Here is a 16,439-nt window from a genome sequence, read left to right on the forward strand (position 1 = left end):
CCCTCGTCGTGTGGGCGGGTCCGGGGAAGCTCCGTTTATTACTCCCAGAGGCTGTAGCGGAGTCGCCCTTGGTAGCTACGGGCCAGCTCCAACCCTGACGTACGCAGGATAAACACAGACGGGGAAAAAAGCAGCTCTTCCCAAGACAAATCGAGAAATAACAGTAGCTATGGATGCTTTGGGAGGAGGGACAGAGGGAGAGCGCAAGGAAACAAACCGCCTAAACGGCCAGAAGAGAGATTTGAGGACACCGCGTGAAATGCTATCAATAAATGTCATATGACATTGCTCGCTGGTACACTTGAATGATTTTTATATATTCAGAATTTGACTTCACGTTCTTAGAAGAGCTGCATGCACATAGCAACAATGCTGCATACATAATCACAGATGACTTGTTCCGTGCACCTGTACTGTTGTTACGTGACTCGTGTTCCTTGTTGCCTGCGCCTCTGAATTCTGCAAAACGCAGCAAGTGCTTCAAATCACGTTGCGATTTGATGTTGTAATGAGAACATAGTTAATTTACTAACGTAGTTATTAGTAATTCCCCGTTCTGCTTTTAAGCGCCTAAGCAGATTACGAACTCAGATGCGCAGGCAGTTATTTTACCTCGGAATTACAAAGCAATTTCCGTTATTGCAGAGGAAGAAGGATTAATTGGCAGTTAACACTTTTACGGGCAAGATTTTAGATCCTGCTTACTTCGGTGGCAAAGCTCCTGTGTGTAGCAGCGCAAACGTTCTGTACTTCGGTATGCTGACGGAATTCTCACAGACGGGATTCGCTTTCCCTATTCACCAGCATCAGCTGGGGGATGGCTTCACCTTATCAGCAAGGCAAAAACTCCTCTCCACCCGCTTGCCGGGCCGGCCGGCGGAGCTGCCCAGCGGAGCGAACCCGAGGCGGGAGGCCGCACCCCCAGCTTTGCTGCTCACGTCACAGGCCGCCTCCCGCTCCAGAATATGACGCGAAAGCAGCGTCTGGCGCGGCGCGGCTGCTCCGAAAGCCCGTTCCCAGTTCCCCCCCCCCCCCCGTGTCTGACTGCCCACGGCTCCGCTCCGGCCGCCCCACGGCAGGCAGCCCTTACCGACGGGAAAACCGCGAAACCTCCCCCGATCCCGGCCGGCCCCGCCCCCGCGCCGCCCTGACGTCACGCGGTGCGCGTCACTTCCCGCGCGAGCCCCCGCCCCGCGCGCTCCGTGCGGCATTGTGGGAGGCCGGAAAGGGGTCGCCGGGGGAAGAAGATGGCGGCGCAGGGAAGGGGCCGGGCAGGCGGTGGCGGCGGCAGCAGCAGCAGCAGCAGCAGCAGCGGCAAGGAGGAACGGGGGTCGGGGCGCCCGGAGTCGGAGCTGCTGCTGCACCCGGAGCTGCTCTCGGAGGAGTTCCTGCTGCTCACCCTGGAGCAGGTGCGCCCGGGCGCTGCCGGGGAGCCCGCCGGCCCCGGAGCGGCGGCCCCTCAGGCGGGGCGGGGGGGTGCGGCCCGGCCCGGCCCGGCCCGGCGGGAAGGGAGGCCCCCCGGGCCCGCATCCCCGCTCGTTGTCCTGTCCCCGCTCCGCCTTAGGCCCGCCCTGTTTATTTCTCCGCTTTACCCCTCAGGGAAACCCCTACCCCCCCACATCGCCTACACGGGAAGTTTTCTCCCAGCTCTCCTGCCGTTTCCAGTCTCGTACCGCCCGTAACGGGTGCGCAAGAAGCATTCGGGGAAAAAAAAAACCAAACAAAACGCAGTTCGATACCCTGTAGGCTGGGTACTCGCTTAGAGGAAGCCTGTAGTGTGAGAGATGCCTCTGTGTTTGAACGCTGCCGCTGTAGCTGCGAAAGAATAATTGACCCAAATCAGCATGTCTGTGAGGCAATGTTTGCATATGGTAAAATTATCTGTGGAAAGGCGATCGTTGTTAAGGTTGTCACATTCATACCCTGTGAATTAAGGAAATGCATCCTGCGTGATCAGTCAAGCTAATGCTTAAGTATGTGTAATTGAAAAAAATTGAGTTTGAAAGTGAGTTATAAGAGTTTTGGACTGTATAAAGCTTCAGTTGATGTGATTTTTGATACTTGTTACTGCCTTGCCTGAAAGTTTTAGGTGCATGAAACAACAGTAATTGAAGTTTTAGGTGTTTGTATGAGCTCACTGAATTTTTGTATGCTTTTGCGCATGTAGTTTATGTGGACAAAAATGTACAGGTTTTAGGCCCACCTCAGAAGTCATGAAGTGTTGCCAAAAACAGTAGCGGCAGAGACTGGACCTGCTTTCAGTGATCTCTAGTTTGTAGGAAGTTAGTGGATTTTCTTTCTCTTCTAATAAATTTGGCAGGAGGTACCAAGAAATTTCGTTTTCACAGTCCTATACATGATTAGAAAGAAAACTGGTGTTCTGTTATAACTGACAGTTACTAGAAATCTCCCTTTGCAACTTATTCTTTGGGAACTGGGGAAGGAAACACGGCTCTACATCTGTAAGTTTGAACTGCATTATGTTGCAGTTGCCTGTTTTTTATAAGTGTGAAGAAAAGTTCTGGTATTGTAGTTAAATTCAGGGAAGTGCGTTTAAGAATGCATGAAAACATTAGTCATCAACAGTATGTCTATCGTAACTTTTTTTTTTTCTTTTTTTGCTACTATTTCTGTTGGGAAAAATTGCATGGTTTTGGATAGGGAGGGGCTGCAGGGTTGACCTGTGTAGGCAAAGGTAATGAAGTGCCCAGTACTGGTTGCAGCTGGATCCAGCTGTCTCGGACTCTGATGAAGACAGCCCATCACACCCCAAAATTTCAAGCAGCTCATGGCACTTGTGCTCAAATGCAATTAACAAAGAGCAGCAGCCACTAGGGTCAGGAGACACAAAAAGACACACAGGAAGAAGCACATGAGGAGATATGTGAAGAGATGCGCTTGTGGATAGTGGAAAAAGAAACCACTATGCAGTCACCAAACATCCCGTATTTCCCATTGCCTCAGTGAAGGGATGGACCGAGTGTAATCCACATGGAAAACAAGGGAAGTTGACAGTACGAAGGCAGGAGACAAGGCTGTCATTAGCACAGGGAAGTTCATGGCCTCTCCACACTGGTTACCCCTGCAGCCCCCTCACTTCTGAAACCATGTAATTTCTGCCCAGTGCACTACCTTAAAGTGGCTTTTGGAAAAATAAATTATGCCACTAAGATTGTGTGCTTTGAATTTCTCATAATAATAACATCTTTTTTTCTGTTCCCCACAGAAGAATATTGTAGTTGAAAATGGTGTAAAGATGGACAAAGATGGTCTCACTGATCTCTATATTCAACATGCTATTCCCCTGCCTCAGCGTGACTTACCAAAAAGTAGATGGGGGAAAATGATGGAAAAGAAAAGACAGCAAAATGAGTCAAAAAGTGAGAATAAAAGGTAATTTAGCTTTTCTTGGGCTACACTTGGAGAATTTAGGACAATGCATTCAGTTTTATCTTTGTTTGCCTGATTAATGAAACTTGCACAGCTTTTGGACGTTGTTACAGTTTACAGAGAATGCTGTGTCAGGTCTCCTGTGTCAGAAGTGTTAGCTTCTACTACTGCAATCACAGGAAAACGGGGAAGATAATTTTTTTTTTCTCATCCAAATGTTATTAATGGTATCTAGCTTACAGTGCTTCTTTTCGTATAATCACAGAGTGGTTTGGGTTGGAAGGGACCTTCAGAGGTCATCTAGCCCAACCCCCCTGCAGTGAGCAGGGACATCTTTAACTAGATCAGGTTGCTCAGAGCCCTGTCCAGCCTGACCTTCAATGTTTCCAGGGACAGGGCATCTATCACCTCTCTGGGCAAACTGTTCCAGTGTTTCACCACCCTCATTGTAAAAAAATTTCTTCCTTATATTCAGTCTAAATCTACCCTCCTTTAGTTTAAAACCATTACATCTTGTGTTGCAACAGGCCCTACTAAAAAGTCTGTCCGCATCTTTCTTATAAGCCCTCTTTAAGTACTGAAAGGCTGCAATAAGGTCTCCCCGCAGCCTTCTCCAGGCTGAACAACTCCAACTCTCTCAACCTGGCCTTATAGGAGAGCTGCTCCAGCCCTCGGATCAGTTTTGTGACCCTCCTCTGGACCCGCTCTAGCAGGTCCATGTCCTTCTTGTGCTGAGGGCCCCAGAGCTGGACGCAGCACTCCAGGTGGGGTCTCACCAGAGCAGAGTAGAGGGGCAGAATCACCTCCCTCGACCTGCTGGCCACGCTGCTTTTGATGCAGCCCAGGATTCGGTTGGCTTTCTGGGCTGCGAGTGCACATTGTTGGCTCATGTCCAGCTTTTCATCCACCAGCACCCCCAAGTCCTTCTCTGCAGGGCTGCTCTCAATCCCTTCATCCCCCAGCCTGTATTGATACCGTGGGTTGTTAGTACATTTCAAGATACTTTATAATGAAGAAAAAGTAACTAGTTTTTTTTTCACCTTATAATTGTTAAATAATAATCATATTTACAGTGTTTAAGAAAAGTACAAAAAGCATGTTTTAATTATGCTTGCTTCCTGGACAAGGTTCTCTACTCTAGAGTCAGGGGTGCATGCTGCAGGAGTTTTGTGTGTCCAATTCAAAACTAATGTCTACTTTCAGAAAGAAACATTCTGCCTTGTTTTTAAAACCTTTCTGTTTGTATTTGATCAGAAAGCAAAATCTTCCTCAAAAGTTTGTTTTACTGAATCTCTTCTCCTCCTGACCTTCCCGCTGCCCAAGACTTTGACTTTGACGTGTGATGTGCATGGGCAGTGTTCTGATTTAGCTTCAGCAGTAGATAATGAAGGAAAGGTGGATGGAAATTCTCGCTATAGTTTTGCAGTATTAAGGCTTTTTGATTTCATGAGTCTGTTTTAGCTTTACTGAAGTTTCTAACCGGGAAGAGCTAAACAAATTCTGTGAAGTGTGGAGGGTTGGTTTTTTTTTTTAATTTTTAGTGGCTAGGGCACTGAGTTATCTTGTTATGTCAGGTTTTGCAGTATTAAGGCTTTTTGATTTCATGAGTCTGTTTTAGCTTTACTGAAGTTTCTAACCGGGAAGAGCTAAACAAATTCTGTGAAGTGTGGAGGGTTGGTTTTTTTTTTTAATTTTTAGTGGCTAGGGCACTGAGTTATCTTGTTATGTCAGGTTTTTTTTCCATGTGAATAAAAGGTTATAGTACCTCAGTTTGTTTACAACTTGCAACTTGAGGATGAAAGCATGAGGTTAGCATTCGAATAGTAAGAAAATGCTGGTGTGCTGGAATAGGTGCAAAAGAATTTTTTATCAAAGAAATAAAGATAGTAGGCTGGATGTTTTTGAGAGAAGGAAGCAATGTTAATTTTTAGATGGGAGAATGGCTTTGTCAAGAGTTTATATGTAGAATAAGTTTAGGTGCTCTTATTTTGGTATACTAAAATTCAGTAATGGTTAAACCTATGTAGTATTTGCTGGGAAAATAGTAAGTAAAAGGAGATACCTTTAATCTGTCAGTCTGCTTTTCTTTACCAGTTGCTCTTAGCACTTAACGTCTAGCATGCTAGGCTTAGTCTTTTGCTCTGTTGTTAGCCAGTTTTAAGATTTTCCAGCAGTTACTGTTTTTGCTTGTATTACATCTTTCATACGTAACAAATATGCTGGCAAAATACTGTCTAGAAAAGTTAATCTTTTACTGCTAGTATTACTAATGCTAGACAAATGGGAGAAGTAGACTTTCAGCACTTTAAGTAAATAAAAGTTGCACAGAGAAAACTTCAGTTTTAGTATATTCACAGAAAGAATTGAAGAAGTTTAATCATCTTTTTGGACATTAAAATATTATACTTTTCCTCATAGTTGTGTGCACCACTTACGCAGAACTGGCACGACACCGTTGTGCAGAGGAGGAAGTAGAACTTGGCATTCTTGTTTTTAAAAACAAAACAAAATTCCGAGGTATTGTGAGGCTGTAAATTATGTGCAAGTCAGAGACGGGAACTAAGTGTGCTGCTAGTTCAGTTTAGAAGTCAGATAAACTGATTGATCGTATGAACAACAGGAGCTTTCTGATGAGTTCCTCTGTGGAAAGCACAGCTTTACAACAGGCACGGGAATTAATATGAGGGTTGGTGACTTGATCAGCACAGCTCAGTGCGTGTTTGTATGCCTCTAGTAGTTACAGATAGGAGGTAAAAACACTGAAATTTAAAAGTCAGTGTTGAATATCATGTTTAGTTTTACTGCTGATGATTGATGGTGTGTCCTAAAAGACTTGCTGTGTATCAGCTGAGCTGCAGTAAGTAACATGTTATACCTCAATAACACAGTCAAATATCTGTGGTCACAGATGGCAGTTTGTACATCTTATTGCAGAATATTTGAGCTTGCAGACAATCATACCAAATAAAAACAAATGCAATCTATCCAACTTCAAACATTTCAGAAAGTATTTGTGTTCAGGGACAGTTAATTTTGTAGATCTGTAAGATCATCTTGCCTGCTGGAAGAAAGAGGATGATATGAATCTCAAAATGTATATGTGGTTTCTGAAGTGCCGTCGAGTCTGAAGACTCACCTGCAAACTCAGTCTCCAGGAGCACTGTGGCTGTGCATGCTCAGAGCTGTGGCCTTGCTCTTAATTTCTCCTTAGTGACCTGAGAGGCTGCTTCGGCATCCTGAGAACTGCTAATGTGCTGATAATATTGAATTCAGTGTAAAACATGGTACTTCTGACCAGTTTCAGACGTTCACAGAAGAGGTGATTACCTGCCCGTTTTGGTAACAGGTGAATATGTAGGATAATCGGGGTGGGAGCTAAAACCTACACTTCTCCCTGGTTTTAGGGTGCTACCTTAAGTACCAGGCTAAGCTAGACAAGAATAGGAGCATTTTTCATTAAATTGTCCTCATAATCAGGAGTTGCTCAGAGGCCATCCTGACAACATCAGGTGAAACAGCGAAAACCCAGATTGCTCACGGAGAGAAGCTTTTGCTTCCTCTAGTAAATCTTGTATTCTTTACCATGCGCTACAAAGTAAACAGTGGGATTAGAGCATGCCCTCCATCCAGCTGGGCCCAAAGTGTGGCTAGAACATTTCTCTAGGACATAGGAGATGCACACTGAAATCTAGGTTTCACAGAGAGTGTCCTGCAGGAGGGGACACGATCCCAAAAAGGTTCTTTTCAGCTGTTAGCTAGCATCAGTGTCCTCCCTCAGAAGAGTGCTGGCTCACATGAGTCCTGCTCTGAAGCTTTTAAGCTACCTGTACTTTATATAGAGAATGTGAATGTCGCACCCAGTGCTCTGTGTTCTTCTGTGAGCCATGTATCTAAAACTTAGATGTGACAGTTCTTGATAGTACAGCATCCAAATTTCTTTCAGAACTTTCCCAAAGTGTTTCTCTGGGAACGTTATTTGTATTATAGCATGTGATCATTTTTACAAGTGTTACAGTTTTAAAATTCAGTTTAGAACAGCTAATGATCCTCCTAGAATTGCAGTTGACTTATCAGTCCACGCCAAGCTGAATTTAAAAAAAAAAAAAATCTCCACAGGAAAAGCAGACTACTTGTGTTAAGGAAGGTGACTGAAAAAAGGTATAAAATTTTTTTCTTTTGTGTAGTTTGTAAACTAGCTTTCCAGAAAGGCTGCTGGGGAATGTGTTCCTTGTCAGGAGCATTGAATACATTCTTGGACAAAGCCAAAATGAGCAAAAAGTATCATGTTTTATTTTTGAAGTGTGTGTCAGCTTTTTAGACTTCTGAAGTGAAATTATACTCCTTAATTTAATCGATGTGTCAAATACTACTGTTGTTTCAGTAGTATTTAACTGAAACATGCCTGGCTGAACACTCCTAGTCTTGGAAGCTAATCTCATTTTGTAGAAGCTCTCTTAGAAACGGCACCTACTCTAGATATAAGCCGAATAGTTTTGTCCAATCTCTTGACAAACAAGACCCAAATGAGTTAAGTTCTCTCTTTGTCTCTATCAGTTCCAGGAACCCGATGAATAGAAAAAGAGGATTATGTGACATGTTGTTGTGAACAAATAGTAATATAGAAGCAAATCTGAATAAGAGCTGAACGTTTGCTTGCTCTATGAGCTCTTAAATTGTGACTCCTTTCATTTTTTTTTTCAAGAAACCCCTGGTCTGGACAGAAATTATGCAAGTGATGTGTAATTTCGTAATATGTGAGGTTTATCAGCAGCTGCTAATGTAATGTTGTTCCAAGTCAAACGAACAGAGTCTCTGCTTGCTGCTTTTTTTAAAGTCTGTTGAGATACCTAACATCAATATTGTCAAATTCATTAATTACAAATTAATGAATATATTTCATTGTTGAAAACTGTAAGTTTTCAATAGTTGAACTCTAGTTCAACTTTTATTCCTATGTTTAATATGAGATGATTAAACAGTAGGTGTGTACTGAAAACTGAAGTTTCTAAACAGGAATATTACATAACTTACTGGTGGTTTGGGTTTTTTATTTGTTAAATCTGCGCTTTCCAAACACATGCTCTTTGTCATTCTTGAGCCATGCTTTTTTAAAACTAAATTCATGTAGAGTGAGTTATGATAACTTTGTGCTTTATTTTTTGGCAGTCAGGATGTTTTCTGATACTACTGTTTTGATATTAGCTTGATAGTATTCCTTTTTCATAAATCAGTTGCTACTAAATTGGCCAGCTCTGACTACATGTAAGCTTAAAGGCATAAACTATGGAGAAAAAAAAAAAAGACATTCCATCAGCTTAGGGTTCCTGTTCAAAGACAGCTTATTTCAAAAACAGGCATGGGTTTTTTTGCTTAATGTTTTCATTCCTTGTCTAACAGTCTTTTAGACTATCTTAACATGATTTTGAATAAAAGTGGAAACAGGGAGATTTAGAAGCATCAGAATATGAGATGCTGTTCTTGTAGGTAAGGTAGCAAACATTTTCTCAAGCATTCACCTTTTGAAATGCTTAACAGCTATTATCTCTTTAGTTACTCTGGAATAGCTATAGTGGTATAAGCGTACAGTCTTTGGTCATACAACTAATTGTCTGCCTAGAAAGTTCCTCACACAACCCTCTGCTGAGGAACACTGTTCCTCACACAACCTCCTGCCCGCCTGCCCCCTTTATATTTTGGAAGCAATTTCTATTGTCTAAGTTTGGAGCAGCTAAGAGCTTAAGATCAACATTTTGGCATATATTTTTACTTTAGGCAAGATTAAACTGATTTTCACTACTCATGTCTTGGATATGCTATTTTTTGGACACATCTAGCTTGTGTTTCTGAGAATTTTACAATTTGTATTTTCAGTGTTACAATGGTGGAAGGTTTAAGGAAACGGCCATTAATTGTATTTGATGGCAATTCAACAAGTACAAGCATAAAGGTGAAGAAGACAGAGAACGGAGCTGCTGATCGCCTAAAACCTCCTCCAGCTGGAAGCACAACCAACACTGTTAGAAGATTATCTGTTCCTTCAAATGCCTCAACATACATTTCAGCCTCCAGTTTATCAGAGGACGCTAAGCTGGGAATGAGGAATAATGAGGCTAAGCAGAACAATATTTCAAAGACTAACAGCAGCATGTTGGCTAGTCTGAAGGTGTACCCGTTGTCACCAGTAGCAGGAACTACTGTTGTGAAATTAAAGAGAGCTGTTCCAAAAGAAGAATCTGATTTGCCGGTATGTATGTTCAGTATTTTGTTTTGCAGCTTTTTTAATTGAAACTTGCAGGAGCCAAAGGTAGACCCTTGTAAGAGTTTTCAGGATTATTTTATTTTGGAATAACAGCAGAGTCTTTATTTAGAAACAGGCAAAAGAGGAGCTGGTTTGGGAGAGATTAGAAGGAAAGAAATGAAGTACTTGTCTGTGGGAAACTTCTGTGTGAGAGAGGTAGCTTTGTAGAAAACATGCATGTAATTTTAAAATGAGTAAGTAGTTAATACTTAAGGTAGTGCTGGTAGCAGTCAAATAAAACACAAAATAATCCTACTGGTAGGTCTGAGAGAGAGAACAGTTATTATAGAACAAACGAACAACATGAACAGCCTTAAAGGGAGGACAAGTGGTCTGTTTTCTGTAGTAGGGAAGAAAAAAATGGAATGATAACATTTGTAACAATCACACTTGAATGGTTGAGTGGGACAAGCTTTCATTTGTCAAACTGAAGGAAAAGATATTATGGGAACTGAAGTGAGATGTTGAGAGCTGTGGAATATATCCTTAGAGGAAGAACGCCATCTGTTTTAAATCTCAAATAGGAATTGGCAAGCTAGAGGAAGGAACTGGATGTCAAAATCTGGAGAGCTGCCTAGATTGTGGGTCTGAATGAGAAGCCATAACGACAAACCATACTGGTTGAAGTGAGAGGCCAAAGGTTGAGTGCTCATTTTGAGCCATGGTGATCTTAATCAGGTACCTGGGCTTCTATAAGATGCTGAGAAAGGCATGCTGAGATCTTGAACAGAAGGGTGCTGTTCTCAAGTAAGAAGACTGATGGCTGAGCTGTTAACCCTAAAGGTAAATAGTTATCTTCTTTCTGCAAGTTAGATTTCAGCTGCAAACAAATTTTCTGTAGAGAAGAGACAGGGGCAGGATGAGGCTGGTGAGCTGAAGTGATGAGAGAAGAGCTAAGGCAGGATATATGAATTCAGGAGGGCATATCTTTTGAACGTGTAGGTAGTGGTGCTGAATATAGCTGCCAGCTGGGGAGACGGATGGAACAGTGGCTATTTTTGATAAAGGTGTGATTAGTCTTTAAGGGCTTGTCAGTGAGCAAGGAGCAATGGGTCATCTCCTCTTCAAAACATGCCGCGAGGTAGGGATAAGTCTTACATTTGTGTTGTATTCCTTCATAATACAAATTAAGGAATTTTCACATTTCCACTGGAGTATGGGAATATCTGGAGTAAGTCTGGGCTTCAAAGGAAGAAATAGAAATATCTGTTCTCACTTGAACTGCAGGGGGACCTTTAGATATGCAGTGTGCAGTTATGTTAACATTTTCCAGGACACCAGACCTAACTTCTGTTTTCTCAGTATTGCCTCATGAAATGCTTTCTATTAATCTCCTTTTAAAAAAATCCTTTTGTGAAAGAATGCAGGTAATATCCTTGTTGCATGGGTTGGTAGGTTCCATCAGACTTCTGTTAAACATGAGCACCTAAACATATGGCTGTTCTGAAAGACAGCTTTAGCAACTTTTACAAGAATCATGGCTGAGGCCCTGAATCAAATTTATGCTGGAGAGGTGTGTTTCCTACTAGCAGTATCACTAACTTATTTTAGTATTTAGAACTCTTCTAAGTACTGGTCAGATCTGAATCTACAGAGCTTTTGAAACTTGTTTAGTATACACCTCACAGCTTCTTTAAAGTGTTTGGTAGACACAGTGATGAACACTTTTAAGTGACACTGTGTAACTGACACTCAGAAGCTATGACCTCTGACACTTGACTTTGTCTTAGCCACAGTTTATGTTGTTCAAGTTAATACCGGTAAGTTCAGTCATGCCTTGGTTAATGTCAGTCAGACACATTTGAAGTTAGGCAAGTGTGTTGTATGGATGTTACTTTACTGTCTGAGATTAAAGAATGTGGTATTGAATAATAAGTGATGCAGTCAGGAAGAATCAGTATACTTGGCAGATGGCTGTAGAGTGTAAAGCCTGGTATATTTTTAGTGTACAGTAATGACAATTGCCTTTTCAAGCAAGTGACTGTTCTTTGACTTTCAAGAAAAACTGGAGCTCTTGTGCTGCATAGCGCAGAACTATCTTTCTGATCTTTGGGTCTGATTCCCTTCAACCTTTCAGTGGTTGCAATCCACAGGATTGCTGTAAATAAACTAATGCTGAAACTCTTTAATGAGAAGAGGGATCTCCAGATTGTTCTCCCCAAACCAGTGTGTTGCAGAATGTTCTTGAAAACTCATGTACCTGTCTTTGCTTGAGTGAACTATTAAAGCTCTAATTTCTTAGGGTTTTTTTTCTTATTTTAGATGGTGAAAGGTAATTATTTCACCACTTCAATCTCCCATTGTTTTACTTTGGGCTTACTTGATCTTTTTTTCTGGTGTCTTGGGATGGGGCTTGAAAGATGAGTTCATCTGAGGCTTTGGCAATTATTTCACTTTTTTTATACAGGTCATTACAAAGGAAGACCAACTTTTCCTTCTCTTTTTCTAATGTTTTTACTATTTGACAAAAGTAAATTGGTTTCCTAGTTGTATGATTATTTTTTCTTATACAATCCCATTTTAAGAAGGCAATCTGAAATAACTTTAGAAGTATGTGTTGAAACTCCAGTATGTACCTGTTTTGAAGCTGCATAATTGAAAGATATTTTTGAATGACTAAGAGTAGGATTAAGAAAAAACAAAAGACGTATATGATTTACAGGTAGTTAAATTCATTTGCTTTATTTTTATCTGCTCTAGAGAAGTTCTGTGATATTTAACTTTCTCCACAAGATGGCAATAGAAAGCTATTGTAGTAGCATATACTGAGTACAGCAATAGTAAGCACTGGATTTGAATATGGCAGGTTAATTACTAACTTTTACTTGCACACTATATCTAAGAATACTTATATATTTTCTTGTATTCCAGAATGACCTAAAGCCTACGGAAGCAAAGAAGAAAATCCAGCATGTTACATGGCCATGAAGTAGCTAATGGTGCTTGAAACATAAATGTTACTTCCATATTTTCAAACAGATAAGTCATATTTAAACAGTTTAGGTAAAATTCTTTTTAAACCTTACTGGGATTCAGATTGCTGTGAAGTTTTAACAAATTTAGAAGTTCCCTGTTGTAAAGCTGGAATCATTATCACCAGTCATCTTTAAGAGTGTCTACTCTTGTAAACCAAGTAGTTCATTACTTCTTTAAAAGGTGGTAATATTACAATATACTAAACTCCCCACTTCTAGTTTTCAAGATTATTATAGTTCATCTCCCGCATGTCGCTACGATTCACACATATAAATATTTTTGTTTGTTTGTTTCAGTAAGATTCAGTTTTGTTCCACTTCTGATGGAATAGTTAAAATAGCTGTTGAGATTCAGAGTGATCCCAAGAGCCTTCTTGGCTTCAAAAAGATAATTCATTTTGGTGAGAAAACTGACCATTCTGCTGGTAAGATAGTCAAAGACAAAATTTTTTTCATTTTTGTTGCACAGAACAGGAGTGTAGAAATCACAGTGCAAGTTATGTTGGTAATAAGAGATGAACTATTTAACAGCATTACTTCAAATTGAAGTTTCTCTTATTGACGTATGAGATAAGAAATGCACAGATGGAAGTATGTTTAATTAGACTGTTTGATATGAATCTTTGAGAGGAAGTAGTGAATGAATTAGTGCCATGTTCTCTTAAATACACAGGCATATTTTATACATGCACAAGTGTAAAAATGTGCCATTGTAGCAACTTTCCTGGTTACAATCATGCTTACAAAATATGGGGAAAACCTGTGGAATGCAGGTCAGTGCTTTCTCAACTTACTAACAGTTGGAGAGGGACAGGGATAGGAAGACAAAGTAGTACCTTGAGAGCATTAGCATATGTAGTTGCACTCTTTTAAAAAAAGACAAAACAAAAAACCAAACCGAAATCCAGCCTGTTTTCCCTTCCTTTGATAATTTAAGATGGATGTTGGTTTTCTGTGAAACTTGATGTTTCCTCTGGATTATTGGTGGTGCCTTATAAGGCAGAAATCCACTTAAGTTGATGGAAACATTTTTACTAAATCTCAGTGGCTCAGGGTGAAGCCAGTTTAGATCCATTTTAGATATGGATGGTAAATAATAATAATGCTCCCAGACTTAGTAGAACAGAAACAAAAAAAAAAGAATCGACTTCTGAATCCACTTAGTTAACCCACTAAAAGAAGCTGTCAGTAGTGATCTGAAAGCTTGTTTACATTTTTAACATTGGTTAATATTGAAACCAAAAACTGTAGCGTAATTCATTACTGACAGAAGTTCTCCATTCACTGTTGTGACATAAAAGGCACTTCTTGAATGCTGTAAAATGGTAAGAATGTGTGTGTTTTGAAATATTGTGTGCTGTTTCCCTTTTACTAAACACTTCCACAGTTTTTGTACTTGAGTACAGCAAACTTTAATGTAATGTACATTTTGTATGTAAAAAGTTGTCTTTTAAGTAGCCTTATCCTATTTAAATAAACTCAATTAAAAGCAAACAAAGTAGTGCTGACTTGTTTTTGTGATGTAGTTAAGCTTGTTCATTTTATATGGTTATTTTTCAGTGGACTTGGAAGTGATTAGAACTTCAGAAAAAGCTTACAAGGTAAAAGGCTCAGTACCTACTTTGGAGTTTTAGCAGCAGTTAGTATCATGTGAAGTGCTGGTCCTTGCACTAGTGTAACAGTCTGGTAGGAGTTCTGTTTTGTGGGTGGCTTCTTGGCAGTGGTTTAGAGACTAGGCTATATTTTGTTGTAGTTCCAGTTGCTAGGAGCACGTGTGTGTTGGTATGTGTTAAGGAGTGATACGCAGAACTGTACTGGAATAATAGCATGATGCTGCTTTTGCATGGTAACAGTCTTGTTTTTAGGCTGGTATGCTTTTCAGCCTTGTCATGTTTCACCTACCTTTCCCCGAAACTGGGACCATTTTGCTATCTGTTGTAGCGCTTGGAGGGGCAAAGTGCAAGCCTTGCTGCTGCTACTACCTTCCACTACCCCCTTAGCTAACAGTAATCCTTCTCTCAGCAAAGTATTAGAGCAGAGCTGCAGTGTGCTGGGTGATTGCCAGGTCCCAGAGGAGAGAGTGAGGTGCCTGCCCTCCTTTGGGAGGTGTGGATGTAAGAGAGATTTTTATGGCTGTTCTTTACTACAGCCTTCATCATAGAATGAAATCACCAAAGGATAGAATTTAGTCATTCAGTGAGATCAGATTAGCATGGTGTGCACTTCAAAAATGTCAGCCAGCCAAGTTCTTCAAATGGTGTACAGTAAACCAAATCTGATCAGATGCATCGATTTAGCTTGCTGAATTAATGAGAGAGGAATGACCTGTGAGTACTTTACACTTGGTACAAAAAGAGACAAATTCAAGAGTGGTGGCAGGAACTGGAAGCAAACTTTCCCTACTCAGTTACACACAGAGTAAGTATATTCCTAATTCTTCTTTCCACATCCGAAGATTCCTGTTGGAAGTGTGACGTATTACTTTTCTCCTTTTGCTGGATACAAATGAATTCCATCTGGAAGGTGCACCAGGATTGTACATTGCATAACATGGCCATATTTCTTGAAGTTTGCTTTGGGAAGAGTTATCTTCCTTTGGATTATTTGCTCTTGATTTTATTGTCCTACCAGCATGATGTTGCTAACAGTCACCTTTGCAGCAAACATGTAGCAGAAATGATGCTAGAGCAAAGGGTATTATGTGTTGCAATACAGAACAAAATTAAAGCATGCCGTAGTATAGAAGTTAAACTTCTGACTTTTGCAAAGATTAAATGTCTTTTGAGTTGTCTTGACCTCCTTGCTTGCTGAGAACAATAATATTTTGGTTTTGAGTTTAGAGCCTACGAACACATTTGTATTGGCTGTAGTCAATTCAGTATTTTCATACAGTTGTTCAGTTTTGCTGATAATTTTCCCACTGATTTCGGTTAGTAGAAGACCATGTTGTATCAGCAGGGCCCGTAAAAGCATTGTCTAAACTCCACAGTTTCATAATGACTGGGTACAAAAAGGCTTGTGTTTGTATGGCTCTTACATTGTGTTTCTTCAGACTGTGAAAGCATTTCATTTGTAAATATCTAACATGCAAATACAATTAAAGCACAATCACAAGTTTGTTTTAAATGATTTTATTTTGAAAAATACAATGTGCAGTGTAATGTTGACTAACTGTAATACTGACACTGTCAATCAGAACTTGTATTTCACACAATGATCAGCTAGTCATGCAATAAAATATGTACCTGTTATGAAGCACTCCCACTTCAACTGTGTTATCATTATCTCTTTATGGCACGGCACAAATCCTCATACATTGAAACACCCTCTACGTTCGCAGTCTTTCTACACACTTGACAGCACACACTAGTCATGTAGCTCGGAAACACTGAGGCGAGACCACAGCCTTATTGAAATGGAATCGTGTTTGCCATTGATTTCAGTGGGCTGAGGGTTTCACCCTGAATATCCATCTATGAATGTCTTGTGCGTGGCCATTGTAATCCTTGAACTATATCACTTGCTTGTAACTGGAATATTTAGTGGAAGGAAAAAAAAAAAAACCCAAAAGAGTATGTTATGTCAGTAACACCCAAATGGTTTTACATCTCAGGTTTTGCATTAGTTTTGGTTAGCTGTAGAAATCTTAAACACCAACACTGCTACTAGAGATTTTGAAGTTGTTTTCCCTCCAGATTTGGAGAGTTTGAAGAAAAAGGTTAAGTAATGTTAATAGTACAGCAAAACACAGAGTGGCAAAGCTAGTTCTGAACATC

The 16,439-nt window shown here is 40.5% G+C and overlaps 1 protein-coding gene across 7 annotated transcripts; it reads left to right on the plus strand.

Moving 5' to 3' along the window:
• The first annotated feature begins 1,247 nt into the window (after positions 1 to 1,247).
• C1H2orf49 (chromosome 1 C2orf49 homolog) lies at positions 1,248 to 15,894 on the plus strand. Of its 7 annotated transcripts, none has more exons than XM_075724573.1 (5): positions 1,248 to 1,409; positions 3,227 to 3,393; positions 9,262 to 9,634; positions 12,560 to 12,627; positions 12,961 to 12,971. In XM_075724573.1, the coding sequence occupies exons 1-4, from the start codon at positions 1,248 to 1,250 to the stop codon at positions 12,614 to 12,616; spliced, it is 759 nt and encodes a 252-aa protein (XP_075580688.1). In that variant the 3' UTR covers positions 12,617 to 12,627; positions 12,961 to 12,971. The 7 variants fall into 7 exon arrangements, with proteins under 7 accessions (XP_075580688.1, XP_075580679.1, XP_075580724.1 ...); XM_075724609.1 differs by having other exon boundaries at positions 1,332 to 1,409; positions 9,262 to 9,385; positions 9,506 to 9,634; positions 12,560 to 15,894; XM_075724564.1 differs by having other exon boundaries at positions 12,560 to 15,894.
• Positions 15,895 to 16,439: the final 545 nt, after the last annotated feature.

Source organism: Pelecanus crispus, chromosome 1 (assembly GCF_030463565.1).
Source record: "Pelecanus crispus isolate bPelCri1 chromosome 1, bPelCri1.pri, whole genome shotgun sequence".
Lineage (NCBI taxonomy): Eukaryota > Metazoa > Chordata > Aves > Pelecaniformes > Pelecanidae > Pelecanus > Pelecanus crispus.